This window comes from Zootoca vivipara, chromosome 2, assembly GCF_965207765.1.
Source record: "Zootoca vivipara chromosome 2, rZooViv2.hap1.1, whole genome shotgun sequence".
In the NCBI taxonomy this organism is placed as follows: Eukaryota; Metazoa; Chordata; class Lepidosauria; order Squamata; family Lacertidae; genus Zootoca; species Zootoca vivipara.
The window spans coordinates 27,675,532-27,691,108 of NC_142584.1; the positions used below are offsets into that span (position 1 = coordinate 27,675,532).

General features: G+C 48.5%; 1 protein-coding gene across 3 annotated transcripts in view; it reads left to right on the forward strand.

Moving 5' to 3' along the window:
• The window catches only part of RBFOX3 (RNA binding fox-1 homolog 3), a 349,017-nt gene that overhangs the window by 247,676 nt on the left and 85,764 nt on the right, over nt 1-15,577 (forward strand). For 2 of the 3 annotated variants that reach the window (XM_088661492.1, XM_088661493.1), the window contains exon 3: nt 9,123-9,172. Coding sequence is in view for 1 of the 3 variants with exons in the window: in XM_088661494.1 (XP_088517620.1) it covers nt 14,728-14,745 (18 nt within the window). In the remaining 2 variants the exon portion in view is untranslated. Of the gene's footprint in view, nt 1-9,122; nt 9,173-14,583; nt 14,746-15,577 lie in introns of those variants that run through there. The other variant, XM_088661494.1, reaches the window with a different exon arrangement.

A 15,577-nucleotide genomic window follows, 5' to 3' on the forward strand; every position in this document is an offset into this window, starting at 1 on the left:
ATATAAGGCATCCTGCCACTCTTGATAGTTCAAATGTTAAGGGATTTTTCCTCCTCCTCTGAAGACCTGTTCTCCTGATCTTCTCCATGGCAGCTGTAGCCTGTGGCATCTACAGTTTACAGCTACCCCCATGATGACTTCCAGGCACATCAGCCTGCAGTGATGTGTTGCATGCTACTACCTCGCACTCAGCTGGGATTAGCAAACACAGAGGTGTACCAAAAGCTGGTGTGTGAGCTTAGCATGTGGATGAATCATGGACACGACCACCTGATGTGTCCAGAAGATAGCAAAGGCTGAAAACTGCAGCTGTCAAGAACTGAGCGGTGGGCCCTGAGGCTTGTGACCACAGCAAGGATGCAGAACTTGTGACCCCCAGATGCCATCAGCCCCAGCAAGCTCGGCCAGTGAACAAGAGAGATAGAAGCTGTAGTCCAACAACATCTGGAGTGCCACAGATTCCCTATCCCTTCTCCAGCAGCCTGTGCACTGAATCATAGAATCATTGAATTGTAGAGTTGGAACAATACACATATCTCAACTGAAGCATCCATGGCTGATGGGCTTCCAGCTTCTGCTTAAAAACCTCCGGTGAAGGAGAGTCAACCACCTTCCAAGGGAGTCTATTCCACTGCCGAACAGCTCTTGCTGTCGGAATTTTTTCCCCCCTGATATTTAGTCGGAATCTCCTTTCTTGCCACTTGAATCCATTGGTTCAAGTCCTACTCTCTGGAGCAGGAGAAAACAAGCTTGCTCCATCCTCCATGTGACAGCCCTTGAGATGTTTGAAGATGGCTATCGTATCTCCCCTCCGTCTCCTCTTTTCCAGGCTAAACATACCCATCTCCCTCAACTGCTCCCCATAAGGGTTGTCTTCCTTGATCATCTTGGCCACCATCCTCTGCGTGTTCCAGCTTGTCAATATCCTCCTTAAATTGTGGTGCCCAGAACTGGACACGGTACTCTAGGTGTGGTCTGACCAAGGCAGAATAGAGTGGGGCTATTACTTCCCTTGATCTGAACACTGTACTTCTGTTGATGCAGTGTGCCATGCCTGTTGCACAACACTCGTGTTAATTAGGTGAGCTAGTTAAGAGCAGTGCCACTCAACAACGCCACCATCCTCTCAAACATATCGTCCTGCTGTGCCCAGAGGACTGGTGTAGCGCACTGATCACCCTTTATTCTCGTGAGCTAAGCATCTCTCCTTCCGACCATGCACTGGGCATATTTGAGGGCCTCACTTTTTATTGGGCACTTCAGATACTTCTCTGAGACATGGATGGTGCATTGGGGTGAGCTTGGGGTGTGTGCACGAAGGAGAGATGGGAACTCTGACAGACACCTTGATTGATTGAAGCGGTTACTTAGAGGCTCTCTCTTGTGTATGATGGATATTTCTCTTTCTTAGAAGAGGGGAGAAAGATGACACATGATTCCCCCAGCTCTTTCCTCTAGCGGCACTTGTGCGATTTACATTAAGGCCTATAACCGGGGTTGGAGTAAATGGAGCAGGTTTGCAATTAGTTTTCAAAGTACTTATCTCATTAAAGTAAATGAATTATTGATTTAGTGACACTCATGCTTTTAGTGAGCGGCACAGAGCCATCACTGCTCTGTTCTCCAGCTCCGCGAGCCAACGGCCAGCCCCAGCAAACTTGCTTTGTGTGTGGTTTTTCCCTGTTCCCCCTTTTTTCTTTCCACCCCCTTCCTCCCCCCGCTCCCCGCCCTCAATTTCTAATATTTCCTGGTTCTTATTTAGCTTTGTAATTAAAGTGGATCCATGTCAGAAGGGAGCAGTGTGAGGATTGGAAGCCTCCGAGATTAGCTTTAAAGGGAATCATTGGAGAAGTGGCCGAGGGAAGGAAGCCCCATTTTTTGAGTAGGGCACTTTGTTCTATTTGGGATTAAGTCCCAGTTGCCCAGTGTGTCAAGGAGCAGCCTCTGCCAGGGACACAACTGCAGCAATTCTACCTGGCTCTCTCTGCCAGCCTTTTCCTGGAGTGCCTGCAACAGCGACGGAAGTCTGCCCACTTGGGGAGAAGAACCCAAGGGCAGAGGAAAGGTCCGTGCCTGTCAATTCTGCAAGGGCATTTGCTGGGTGGCACAGTACTGGCACAGGCATGGGGTCATGACCCCAGAGAGATGGTTTAGCATGTCATTTTCTTGGCTTACCCTTCTTGCCTGCACCCATTCCAGGACTTTGCGGGTAAGGAATCCAAGCCTGAGAATTGAAATTTGCATGGAGGAGCCTAGACGAAAGGTTACAGAACTACCAGGGCTAAGCCAAGTGCTACTAGCTCATGACATTGTCGTGGCATTAAGAGGCAGCTTTCTCTTGCCCAGATATTAGATGCTGCATTAATAGCAAGGGAATGCTCCAAGTATCTCCATCCATCCTTTGTCCTTTACACTGCCCCCACAACTCTGGCCACACTGCCTGTAATGTCTGGAGTGAGGAACAGTGTTTTTACAAAGCCACCATCATTCTGGGGTGCGCTAGAATGTAATGCCAACATGTGAAGGAGAAAATCCATTTATTTGGGCCTGGCTGGTTCAGCTGCTCTGCCATGCTAGCTCCCCATCTGTACCCTTGAAAGCAAAGTATTGGCAGGTGGTTTTATGTTCGTATTAGCCTTGCAAGCTTATTCACTGGGGTTTTTTTCCTGAAATAACTGGTGTCCAACCTATGTGCACATTCCTATACAGTGCTACTGGATCAAACCAAAGGTTCACCTTGCCCGGCATTCTAGCAGCATCTAGCCAGATCCCTCTGGAAAGCCCACAAGCAGCCATTGGAGCCAGGTGGCAGAACCTTACATGAGTAAATCCAGTGTGTGAAAAAGAACTTTCCTCTGTCTGCCTTGAGTCCGCTGCCATTAAACTGCAGTGGGTGACTCCAGATCAGGGGTCCCCAGACTTACCGGGCTTCGGGCCGGTGCCTGCCGCGCCGACCGCGCGGCGGGCCGGAGAGCAGGGGAGTGCGCGTGCAGCGGGCCGGAGGGCGGGGGAGTGCGCGCCCGTGCGCATGCGCACACGCACACGGTCGGGGGAAAAACCGCCGAAAATCGCTTGTGTGCATGCGTATGGGCCTCCCCCGACCCGGAAGTGCATCGGAAATGACCTCTTCCGGGTCGGGAGAGGCCCATACGAATGCGCACAAAGGATTTTCGGCGATTTTTTGCCGATTTTGAAGATCGCCGCCGCGCCGCGCGCCGTAAGAGCGGGCGGCGGCAGCAGGCGGCAGGGGTCGTCGCGGGCCGGATTGGGCGGCTAATTGGGCCGCATCCGGCCCGGGGGCCGTAGTCTGGGGACCCCTGCTCCAGATTATAATGTTATGAGAGACAAAGATATCCTCTACTTCCCCCTTTTGGGGGGAGGAGGCTGCTTCTGCTTTCTGTGAAACTGGTGACCTTTCAGAAATGTGTACCTCAAATCTCCAAGGCTCAAGGCAGCTTTCTATAGAAAATAAGCAAGAAGAAGAAGTTAAAATGCACCATACAATCAACAAGGCTGTATATTGTCTCCCTGCTTATTTAACTTATACAGTATTCAGAATTCATCATGCAAAAGGCTGGACTGGATGAATCCCAAACCAGAATTAAGATTGCCGGAAGAAATATCAACAACCTCAAATATGCTGATGACACAACCTTGATGGCAGAAAGTGAGGAGGAATTAAAGAACCTTTTAATGAGGGTGAAAGAGGAGAGCACAAAATATGGTCTGAAGCTCAACATCAAAAAAACTAAGATCATGGCCACTGGTCCCATCACCTCCTGGCAAATAGAAGGGGAAGAAATGGAGGCAGTGAGAGATTTTACTTTATTGGGTTCCATGATCACTGCAGATGGTGACAGCAGTCACGAAATTAAAAGACGCCTGCTTCTTGGGAGAAAAGCAATGACAAACCTAGACAGCATCTTAAAAAGCAGAGACATCGCCTTGCCGACAAAGGTCCGTATAGTTAAAGCTATGGTTTTCCCAGTAGTGATGTATGGAAGTGAGAGCTGGACCATAAAGAAGGCTGATTGCTGAAGAATTGATGCTTTTGAATTATGGTGAGACTCTTGAGAGTCCCATGGACTGCAAGAAGATCAAACTTATCCATTCTTAAGGAAATTAGCCCTGAGTGCTCACTGGAAGGACAGATCGTGAAGCTGAGGCTCCAATACTTTGGCCACCTCATGAGAAGAGAAGACTCCCTGGAAAAGACCCTGATGTTGGGAAAGATTGAGGGCACAAGGAGAAGGGGACGACAGAGGACGAGATGGTTGGACAGTGTTCTCGAGGTTACCAACATGAGTCTGATCAAACTGCAGGAGGCAGTGGAAGACAGGAGTGCCTGGCGTGCTCTGGTCCATGGGGTCACGAAGAGTCGGACATGACTTAACGGCTAAACAACAACAACAATCAACAATAGAAGCAATGCAAGAACGCAGTGCCCCCACCACTCTGCCAGTGTCCACAAGCCTTTAAGAAGGGAAAGGTTTTGCATCCTCTCTGAACAAATAAACTACAAACCTCAGTAGAGAGGCTGGAAGAAAAGGCCTTACATCTTCCCCACAGATTCCGCGCCTCTTGTGGTCTGGATGCAGAGGCCACGCAGAGGTTGCCCTGCAGAACACAAAACCATTTCTGAGGTCTGCTGGTTCCAAGCCAGGAAGGGCTCTAAAGGGTTACAGGCAGCAAATGAATGGGATACCTGTGCAGGGGGGGGGGGGAGTGCAGTGTATGATGACAATCCCGCTTCCTCGCCCTCCATCGCAAGGCGGCTGCTGGCCAAATTACCCAGCCAGGACAAGCCGGGCTAGTGTACTAATTATTACTGCATTTATGACCACATGGTCCCTGGGCAGGATACATATCTTTTGGGGGGGCATTCTAAAATTCACAGTAGCATAATTCATACCGAAACGTTGAACACCATTCCGTGGAAGGAGTTGACCCCTTTCAATTCAGGCTACTTAATTGGCCCCTCAAGGCCTGGAGAAAGAGGTGCCTCTTGACCTGCCAATGGAAAGCAAATAATGTCGGTCCAAGAAGCACCTCAGAGTGGAGGCCATTCCTTCTTCCTCACCACGGAGAAGACCCCTTAATGTGCCCCACCACCCCTTCACTAGGGTAAGGTACTGCAAGTAGGGCTTCTCCTGCTGGCTTTAATCCACTGGATTTTCTCCTCCCTACGTGTCATGCACAACTAGCGCGAAGAGCAATGTTTGCCTATGTTGCCTGTGCAGAGCCCTCACCCCAGCGGTTCTCTGATTAGCTGCTGGAAACATGGCCCCCTTTCCCTGTGCAAAACCTCTTCTCATTTAATTAAAAGTGTTGACATTGGGACCAGCCAACCCACCCACCTGAGAATGCGCCGATAAATTAAACATTACGCTTTTAATGGCCCATAAAGAAACTCTCCACTGTTGCTTGTGCATGGAGAGGGACAGAGAATAGGGAAGAGGTAGGGGGCAGGTTATATAGCCAGATAATCTGAGCTAATGAATTTAATTAAACAGCAACATTAATTTTGGAGTCGCAAAGGAGGAGGAGACAGGATGTGGGGCATAACAGGAGTACTTGAAAAGCTTAATGGAGAGGGAGGGGAATGGGGAAGTGGATATAGTTTACTTGGAGGGTCTTTGGTTCACTCAAAGCTACTGCCCATGCGGTGATGGTGGTACATATTTATTTATATATAGATATATATATATATATATATGTGCTGTGGGTTTTTTTAAAAAAATGTTGTTTTGTGGAATGTTCTAAGTGTCTGAGTGCACAGTTGGAGTGGGCAGGCAAAGTAGAAATTACTGAAATAAATAAAGCTCTAATGTCGCCCCCTGCTAAGCACAGTAGCAGCCAGTGTGGAACCATTGAGTTGCTTCTGTTTACCTGGACAGGATGGGGCAGGGAGGAGTGGCAGGGAGGTCAGCGCTCCATTGGCACACTGGCAGAACAAATCCAGCCTAGGAAAATGCCTTTCCAGGTAGGGATGGTCCAGTGTATAGGGATTTTTCAATCTGGAGCAGGGGTGGCTAACCTGTTCCCCATTTCTAGATCTAGAGGCTTGATTTTGGTTACTAAGCCCTGGCATGGATTGTCCGCTGTGACCATGGACAAATCCTCGACATCAGTTTTGCCGCTTGGGAAAGTTATAAAGTGTACCTAGGTCTTCCCTGGGAATGTTTTGATTTAAAAGAGACTAGCAGACTGATAATCCGGTGTTGCTTGGGAATTCTAAGGAACAACAACAACAACAACAACAACAACAACAACAACAACAACAACAACCCGTGCAGTTTTGAAATCAGATGGTTAAAATCAGCACCATTTAGAAAGGTTCATCTGGATTCAAAACGACATCCAAACATAGACAAAAACCTCCTTGGTCTCAGGAACCGTCATGCAAACTTTGCAAAATTTTAAGAAGCGCCCAAATGCATAGCTAACAACTTTCCAAAATATATAGCAAACAAGAATGAAATATTAGAAGTAACAAAGAATCTGGAAGAGAGAGGATATACTAAAGGATAAGGAGGAAATAACTTTGTAATAATAATAATATTTTTTTTAAAAAAAAAAAACCTTGTGCTAAATAAGACTGGTCTTCAGGTGCTTCTCTCACCTCCTATCTTGCATGAAGTTTGTTGTGTGTATCCTATCTACAACTTTGCATGCTCAAGAAGCACCAATAACCAGCAGTCTTCTCACCTTGATCCTCTTTATCTGGGTGTCCTTTCCCATCTCCAAACTGCCCCTTCTCCCAACCCAAGTAAAAGCACTGGCTAATCTCAAAGGAAAGAATTAGCCAGGAATCACAAGGGAGGGAGTGCTCAGGACCTTAGGTGGAGACCTGTCAGTAGCTGACACCATTCATCACTGACTGGTGTCCTGTGGCAGGAGGAAGATGTTGAATTTCTTGCTCTGATTTTAAGCAGTAGTGTGTGTGATACTGAACTGTATTGCATTAGCTGCCTGTAATTGTTTGTCCAGCAAATTTCCTTTTTCTTTGTTGATTCCGCTGTCATGGATGTTGCAGATAGTTGTTGTTTTGGGGTTGTTGTTTTTTACTGTCTTAATCTCTTCCTTACTTGATCGTGCAAGAGTGAACTGGAACTCTGCGCTGCACAAAATTCTGCCTGCTCACGTGATGATGCAGTACTTAGTCAGACTCTACACCTCACACAAGCTAACCTGGCTGGTAATATTTTTGAAGGGTGGCTGGCCATTGAGTGTGCAAGGTGCCTGCCTTGGTAGACTTGAGGATTTGGTAATAAATTGTTCCTGGCACTGCCATCTCACCCCCTTCTATTATTTATTTCCCTAGAGTCTTGTCAATATGTCTGGGTCCCCAAACACTCCACTGCCAGGATTCGCTTATCGGAGCCCAGGGAGATGACTGTGATCTCAGCACACGCACCCATGAGATAGATCTGAGACCTGCATCTCAGCCACAGGGGGCCCAGGGTCTTCATTTAGCAAGTGTTTTTTGGTTGTTTTGTTTTTTTGCAGAATGAGGGCAGCACAGAGTTTCTTTGTAGTGGCCATGTTGCTGCCAAGCTGAGTTGCAGAGGAGAGCTTTCTGGGCGATTTCCAGGGAAGCCACAGTGATGGGGGCGGATATTATCACGGCATTAATGGAAGCAAGCCCCGGCCTAATGAGCTGTGATTCTCCCTGAATTGGGTTCACAGAGGCAGGAATTTCCATAATTGATCTCCATACCGCATGCCACACGGTCAGAGCACCAAGGAATCCTTAAAAGGTGGCGTTGGCTATGAGTGCAAGGAGAGGGCGAGAGTCAGAACTTATCCTCAACAACAATTTGCAAAGAGGACCTTCTCCCAAAGCAACTGTGTCTCGGAGGAAGCAAAACTCCAGAGCCCAGTAGCAGATGCAAAGGATTTGTGGCTCCAGAAAAGCCTGCTCATATGTTTGTGCTTCTGCTGGGAGCACATCTCTTCCAAAAACTAATCCATTTGCTTAATTTGTACTTGTATCTCCCTTCGGCACAGAGGTGTTCACAGAGTTGCATGGATTGCAAGAAGCAGAAAACTAGAGGGCGGGGCTGGTCCACGCATGAGGCAAGTTGAGGCAATTGCCTCAGGCAGCTGGAAACACAGGGGCAGCAGATCCCAATGTACCTCTTTATTCCCCCCTTGTTCCTAGTGTAGATCTTCACTCACCCTTTCTTCCCTGGAAGGCAGGGGAACGTCATTTTGTGGTTCACCTCAGGTGCCAAAATGTCTTGGGGCGGCCCTGCCTGAGATGAACAGAGCACTTTGTTAGCGATCCTCAGTCAAGATGCTTAACTTCTTTGCCTTCCTGTAGATCTGAAGTTCCCTTATTGCCCCCGGCCTTGCATCCCACCCAAATAACTGTAACGACTGATTTCAACTAGAAAATAGCCTTTTGATGAGAATCAGCATTTATGTATGGCATGCAATAGCCTGAGTTGTTGAAGAGAGGGAATTGGGGGCATGGGAAGCAGCAGCGCACAGGCATGGCCTCAAGATGGCTTGGGACTGCTTATGGTCGTGAGGATATTAGCATATGGGAAAGTTGAGCCTTTAACACAGTGTTTCCCAAACTTGAGACTCCAGCTGTTTGTTTGGTTTTTTTGTTTTGTACTACAGTTCCCATCATCCCTGACCACTGGTTCTGCTAGCTAGGGATGATGGGAGTTGTAGTCCAAAACCAGCTGGAGACTGCTTTAATGTAAAAGAACAAAACAAAGCATTGCATCGTCTGGGTAAGTAAACGACCTACCACAGCTTAGCTTTGCAGCAGTGTGGTTGTGAAATTAAATGGCTTCTCTGAGCTCATTCAGGGGGGGGAAATGTAGGATCATGCATTTGTAATAAAGAGGTTTAAACCAGAACACGGCAGGCTTCATTCAGTGCCCTCTGACCAGCAGCTGGCTCCTTGGTTGACTTGTACAAACGGGAGCATGGATCATATTGCCGCTCTGTTTCTGAAGCCTGGGCAGGTTTCCGGAATCTCCTAGGAAGATAATAACGCATGTTCGGAAAGAATGTTGCCAGTCAGCAAGCAAATGGCATCGACCGTGGGTGTGTTAGCCATAACAATAATTGATTTCAATTCTTCCTTCTCTTCCCTTTCTTAGAGAGCCCAAAGCGACTGAGCATCACGGGGGAAGCTTGGCTGATTCCAAAGGTAACACAAGAACTTCCTTTCCTTGACATGGAAGCCTGGGGGTGGGGGGAGAAGGAGAGGCTGCTGAGGGGAAGCCCCCTCTTCACCCAAGTGTGAGTCTAGGGACCACTTTGGTTTGCTCAGGCGTAATTCACTTAGGAAAGGCATAAGATGACAAGATCATTGTTCTCTAGCAGATGCACACAGGAGAAAGGTCCACGTAGGTTCATATTTAATCTCAAAAGAGAAGAGCGTTTGGTCAGGTGCCATCTGCTGAATCCGCTAAATCTTATCTACAGTGCTAGTATCCCAGAGCCTGGAAATGAAGCTAACACTTGGTAATGTTGTGGTGGTAGTAAATTAATGATGATAATTGATCATCGTTGTCTTCATCGTCATCATTGCTTCCAGATGACTTGTTCATTGAGCATTCATCCTGCTTTGCTTATTTGTAGGGAGATTAGAAAACGCCGGCTATTTTTTGAGCATTCACTTGAGTTGCTTTGCAGCAAGGTTAGCTGAGGCTGCTTAAAAGCAAGTGTCACCCCACATTTTCCAGTGCACTTTCCCATCACTTTCCTTACTGCAAAAAGTCAGAATTTTTTGGGATGCGAGTTTGTTGCACAAGAGTTCCTACTTAGCTATAATTGTGCAAACTGAATTTGCTGGTGTGTGGTTGAATCCCACCCACATTAGTGACAGTCTGGAAGCACCTATTAATAATAATTGGTGTAAGGTAGACCTGTGTTGTTAGGTATACTTGTATCACAAATGAGGACTGAGGAATGGCTGTCTGAAGTCACCTAAGTGAGTTTGTGGCTGAGGTGGGGTTTGACTCATGGCCTTCCTGGCTCATAGCTTACAAATGTACGTAGCTACAAAGCCAGATCAGCCTTTGGAAAATGAGGAGGGATTAAACTCACTCAATATTTTTGCTGGTACTTTAAGATAAATGATGAATGAGTCGTGCTAGCATGACAAGGCTTTCCCCTCTCTTCTCCTCACTCCCACATGCCTCCCACACTCCCCAAAACAGCTTGGTGGGGGTCAGGAGAACCCCCCCCCCCTGAGGAAAGAGAGGGGAGATGGTTCCATCGGACGAGCAGAAATGCTTGCGCCGACAGAACCATCTCCTAAGCTCCAATTTGAATTCCGTAGTATGTGTTTTGAAATGTTTTGTGAAATGGATTTGTAGTCTTAAATGTTGTAGCCGCTTTGTGGTGGATTTCTTCGAAAAGCAATGTATAAATCTCACAAACAAACAAATAACAGCTCAGGATCATAGGCTCTCCACCACTTCATTACAGTGATAGTCATCCCCAAGATCTACCAGAGTGGTAGAGATGAGATAAGTGGCTTCACTTTTGCTTTGTTTTGAAGTGGATAGTTGAGAATTACGATGGTGATTATTATTATTTTACTTCTATTTAATTATTTCAATAATCCTACAACCACCCCATCAGGTAGGCTAGGATTGTTCTTATTACTACTACTATATAAGCTCTTGGGAGAGGTTGAGAATAACAGCTTGTCCAAGGTCACCTAATGTATTCATGGCAGAGGCAAGATTTCTACTAGAGCAAGCATAGGCAGCCTGGTGCCCTCTTGGCACTCTCGGCTCCCATCAGCCCCAGCCAATGTTCCGAAATGATGAGCACGGTAGTTCAAAATCTGAAGGGCACCACTACATCCCAGTTCCCAATCCATACTCTGATGCCGCGCAGTTACACAAGGCAGTTGTGTAAGTCCTTCTCCTTCTCCCAGTCATGTAAAACGTCAGACACAGTATTCTTGCACTCTGAATCTCTGAATTTCCTCACCCCAGCTCTAAGCCATTGGCAAATGTTTACAAGGCATGCACTTACCACGGAGCCTGCAGCATGCCCAAGCCTTGTTCTCCTAGAGGTACCAGAAGTGAGTTCTAGTGAGTTCCTGTCGTAAAAAAGCCCTGGCCCTCAGCATTTCCACAACTGTACCAGAGCTCCTTCTTACAGTCACATAACCACCCCAACTATGACTGTACAAACATGAACAGCAGAGCCCTGTGGGAGGTTAGCTCTGGAGCAAAGCATCCTGGAAAGAGCCAGTGTGGTATAGTGGTTAAGAGCGGTAGACTCGTAATCTGGGGAACCGGGTTCGCATCTCCACTCCTCCACATACGGCTGCTGGGTGACCTTGGGCTAGTCACACTTCTGAAGTCTCTCAGCCCCACTCACCTCACAGAGTGTTTGTTGTGGTGGAGGAAGGGAAAGGAAAATGTTAGCCGCTTTGAGACTCCTTAGGGTAGTGATAAAGCAGGATATCAAATCCAAACTCTTCTGGAGAAGCTGAGGAGTTTGTTCTAGGTCTGTAGCAAAACTCGATTCATTCGCTAGTTTAGCACGAGCTTCTCGCCTGGGCATTTGAGTGGCACCATTCAGGGTCGTTAACCAAGATGACAGTCCAGCCTGGTGCCAAACAGATGTATGCGATTTCCTAGTGTGTTAATTGCGGATGGATTGTGTGTGTTCATGTTGGACAAAATCATTTATCACTGTGCCACGTTCTTGCTGGAGTTATTCATGCCCCCAAAAGTACACAGCCTGAGAAGCCTGTGCCCAAGGATGGAGAATGGGAGCAAGAGACACACACGTGCCACAGAGTCTCAGGCTTTGGTGTCACTGGGACAGTCATCACTGAGCAGTCGAGGTCTTGGCTTGTAAGCACCCAGCTGTCGGTAACTGCCCTGCCTTCCATGCAGAACACCAGCATCCTTCTGACATTGTAGCTGATGGAGGGGCTAATGTCAGCCCCTGATCCGTAATTTAGGAAGGGCAAGAATAGCTATTCACTGTGCTGAACTCTGGAGAATTGCACATTGGGGTATAATCCAATAATGCAAAACAGCAGCTGTGCCATAGACCAATCAAATCATTGTATGAATTAACTGAGAAGCAAATCAAAGTCCACACAGCAGAGCACTTGGCTTGATGATTGTATTCCCCAAAGGACCAGGCCATCTCCCCCTTGGAGAGATTTGAAGGTGGAAGTGGGGTTTAACAGGTGCAAGTCCCCCATCGCCATCATGCTATGTTGGGGTGGGGGTGGGGAGCTGTGCCAATGGGATATGTGAAATCTTAAAGGGATAGAAGCCCCTGTCCTTTTTAAGAGTCTCACCCTCCTGTCTCAAGCACACAGTTCAAGTCCTCTTCAAATATGTATATAAGAGGCAGGTGCGGGGGGGGGGGCTTCACTCCTCCTGGGCTTGGCAGGAGCAGCAGAAATTCAGTGCACTTGAGCAAGACATTATGTATGCTATTGGGAAAATCAGGTGGAGGTTCATTCCTGTCACTTAAGGCATTTTGTACCATTTCTGGGGCGGGTATCCTGCCCTGTTTAATCTTTCCCTCCCTTGTAGATAGATGTGGCCTGGTGTCCAAATACATTAGCTTGGAGTTCTAGGGACAATGGAATCATGCAAGGCCCCAGTGCTCAGCTTGCTCCCCCTCAGGGCAGATGGAGCTAAATGTTGCACAGAGGAAGTTGAGGCTGCTCTGTTTCTGTGTCTCCTTTCTTCCTGTTAGCATCTCATATAGCAGGCCTAGGCAATCTCGGCCCTCCAGATGTTTTTGGCCTCCTACAACTCCCATGATCCCTAGCTAACAGGACCAGTGGTCAGGGATGATGGGAATTGTAGTCCCCAAACAGCCGAGTTTGTCTATGCCTGTCATATAGCATAGTGCATGTTGCAGGGTTCCTATGCAATGCATTTTGTGGCCACTAGCAGCCAGCAATGAGAAGGCGGGTAAACTCATGGTGTGGTGTCATAATGAAGGGGCGGAAAGGGAGGTGGTGCATCTTGTAGCATCTAGTCCTGCTCTTGGGCCATCAGGAGAAGCTGAAAACTGGGCTTCCCTGTCTCTTCACTGCTCCTCGGTCCAGAGACACCCTGTGTCTTGAGAAAAAGAGAAGAAAGAAGTTAAATGGGCCATCACGTGAGAGTTCTCCTTTAAAAGTCACTGGGAGTTCTCTCCAGAATAAGGACTGCCAAAGAATGGGCGACAGAGAGTGCAGAGGGCACCTTGCCAAGAGAATGAAGGTTACTAAGGCAGGCCGAGAGTGCAGTCTCCATGTTCTGGTTTGGAGGAATGTCTTGGGCATGAGGCTGCTAACAGTAGAGGGCATCATGGCACACAAGAGGTCATTTGGGTGCTGATGTACAGCTTCCACTAACCTTTCTTGGGTCCTTCTGGCATGCAACTGCCCCTGAGTCTGAAGCCCTTCCATAGTCCAAGAGCTTAGCGTGGATTGAACAATATGGGCAAAGGAGAGTTAGCCAGCGCTCCGCATGCAGCCTTTGATGCCCAGGTAAACCCCATTTCCTTCCTCATAGCCATAATCAGAAACCCCAGCCTAGTAGAGAGATGTGCTCTCCCCATCAGCGATAAAACGAACACCCTGTTTGGGTGGGAAGCCTTGCAAAACCTCCCTGCAACTGCGAGCATGGCACCAACAAAATTAGCAAGAAGATACAAGATCAGGTCCTTTCCAGAAAGAAGCTTAGCTAGCAAGCTTTTGGGGACACAGACTTCCCCCCACAGTTGACACGAGGAGTGTCTGATTTTCAGTTGACACGAGGAGTGTCTGATTTTAGTTAGGCCTTGAGGACTTTATTTTCTGTAACCTTGGAGTGAGTTGGGAGAACTGAATCTCTTGTCAGCCTGGAGGCTCGCTGCCCTTTAAAACAGGGGCTGTCTGTGTCACCAGCTGCCCTTGTCCTCCTTAATCACGGCAAGACCTGCTTATAGTAACAAGCCAAGGGCCAGAGAGCAGCAAGAATGCCTGGAGGCTCGGCACCAGCAGGGAGGAAGCTGGCACCTCACAGGTTAATTACATGAGCGGCCAGTTTCCTTATTGACAGGGTAGCTTGGAAAATGCTGAGGCAGGACATACACTGCAGAGTGTCAGAGCGGCGGGAGCCTCCGCTCCCAGCTGCCTCTCTCTCTCTCTCTCTCTCTCTCACACACACACACACACACACACACCACGCATCCCCATGGCACAGAGCCTCCACCCCCACCCATCCCATCCACGGCAACCTGTCAAGTGAGCCCGCTTGTCTGTGAGCTGAGGTGCCTCTTCTCTCACTGGAGCCACACATCCGGCCAGCAACTCCCGTGCTTCCAGCCTGCCGGCCCGCCCGCCTTGCTCCGGGAGCTGTGTGGGAAGAACAGGTCTGGCTTGCTTCCCTCCCTTTTCCATCCAAGGGGCTGGTGTTTTCGTGGTTAACCCCACAAAAAAAAAACCCAACCTCCTGTTGTCAGGGTCTTGCTCCCTCGTCTCAGCTGCTGCCCTCCTGGAAGCCGCCAACCCCCCCCCACCTGCGATTCCTTCACCAAGTTGGCACGTCATTTGCCCATGGCAATCTCTGAGGAGGCACGCGGTAGCCTGCATCTGGTGTCAACGGGACAGCGCCTGTGAAAGGGGGGAACCCCGGTCAGCATCCCAGGACAGAAAGATCCAGGGGTCCGGGGAGACACCCAGCGGCCTGGGCCGGATCACCTCTCTGTGGCTCTGTGGACATCCCGGCTGCCAGCATGATGATGTATTTCTGGGTAGGTCCCTGCTTTGGATCTGTGTTAAGCGAGAGCCGGTTGCCTCGTTTAAATGTTGTTGCTAGTTTCCAGAGTTTTGCTGGCTGTTTGGAGGTGGGTGTTGGCAAGCGAGGGGGTTTGCTACTTCCTCATTGGCTGGTGGGAGTGGGGCTTTGCATTTATTTCCCTGTTCCACACACCCCCCCTCCCCAATTCTAGGATTTCGCTATGCACTCTGGTTGGACTCTTGGTTAATCTGTCCCGAGGATATTCCTCAAAGTGCTGTTGCTAGCAAGGTGAATTCTCTGGTTTTTATGCTTAAAAGGCCACTAAGGGGCCATGGCCTAACTGAAGGTGTGTGGCTCTGCAGGCTTCTCAGTCACTTTGTCTCTCTCCACCTTGTTCTTCTCTGGAATCACAGCCAATGGCAGCTGAAGCAGTAGATCTCTGTCGGCCGGGCAAGAGCCAACTCTATTTGTACGTATTACTTGGAAGTGGAATATGCTGGAATTACAGGTGAACCGTCACCTGCTATCCTGGGAGTGTGTCTTGTGAGTGGAGGTTAGGACAACTTACAGGATCTTTCAGCAGCCCTGCCACTTACTTCCCTGTACCTTTCATTATCATTGTGCCCAAATTCCCGACAGATTAGTCCGCACGGAATGAAATCTGAGGCCCCCTAATTCATTGTGTGTTCCATTCCGAGCAGAACTCCATGTATTCTCCGGCTTTCTCTTCTGCACCATTGCCCTCATGCAAAACTGGAATACGTGCAGTGCAAGGGGGGCAGTCTGCCACCGAAAGAAAGGCACCGAGCAGCTGGATTATATGTGGAAAGGGCCTCTCTGAGCAC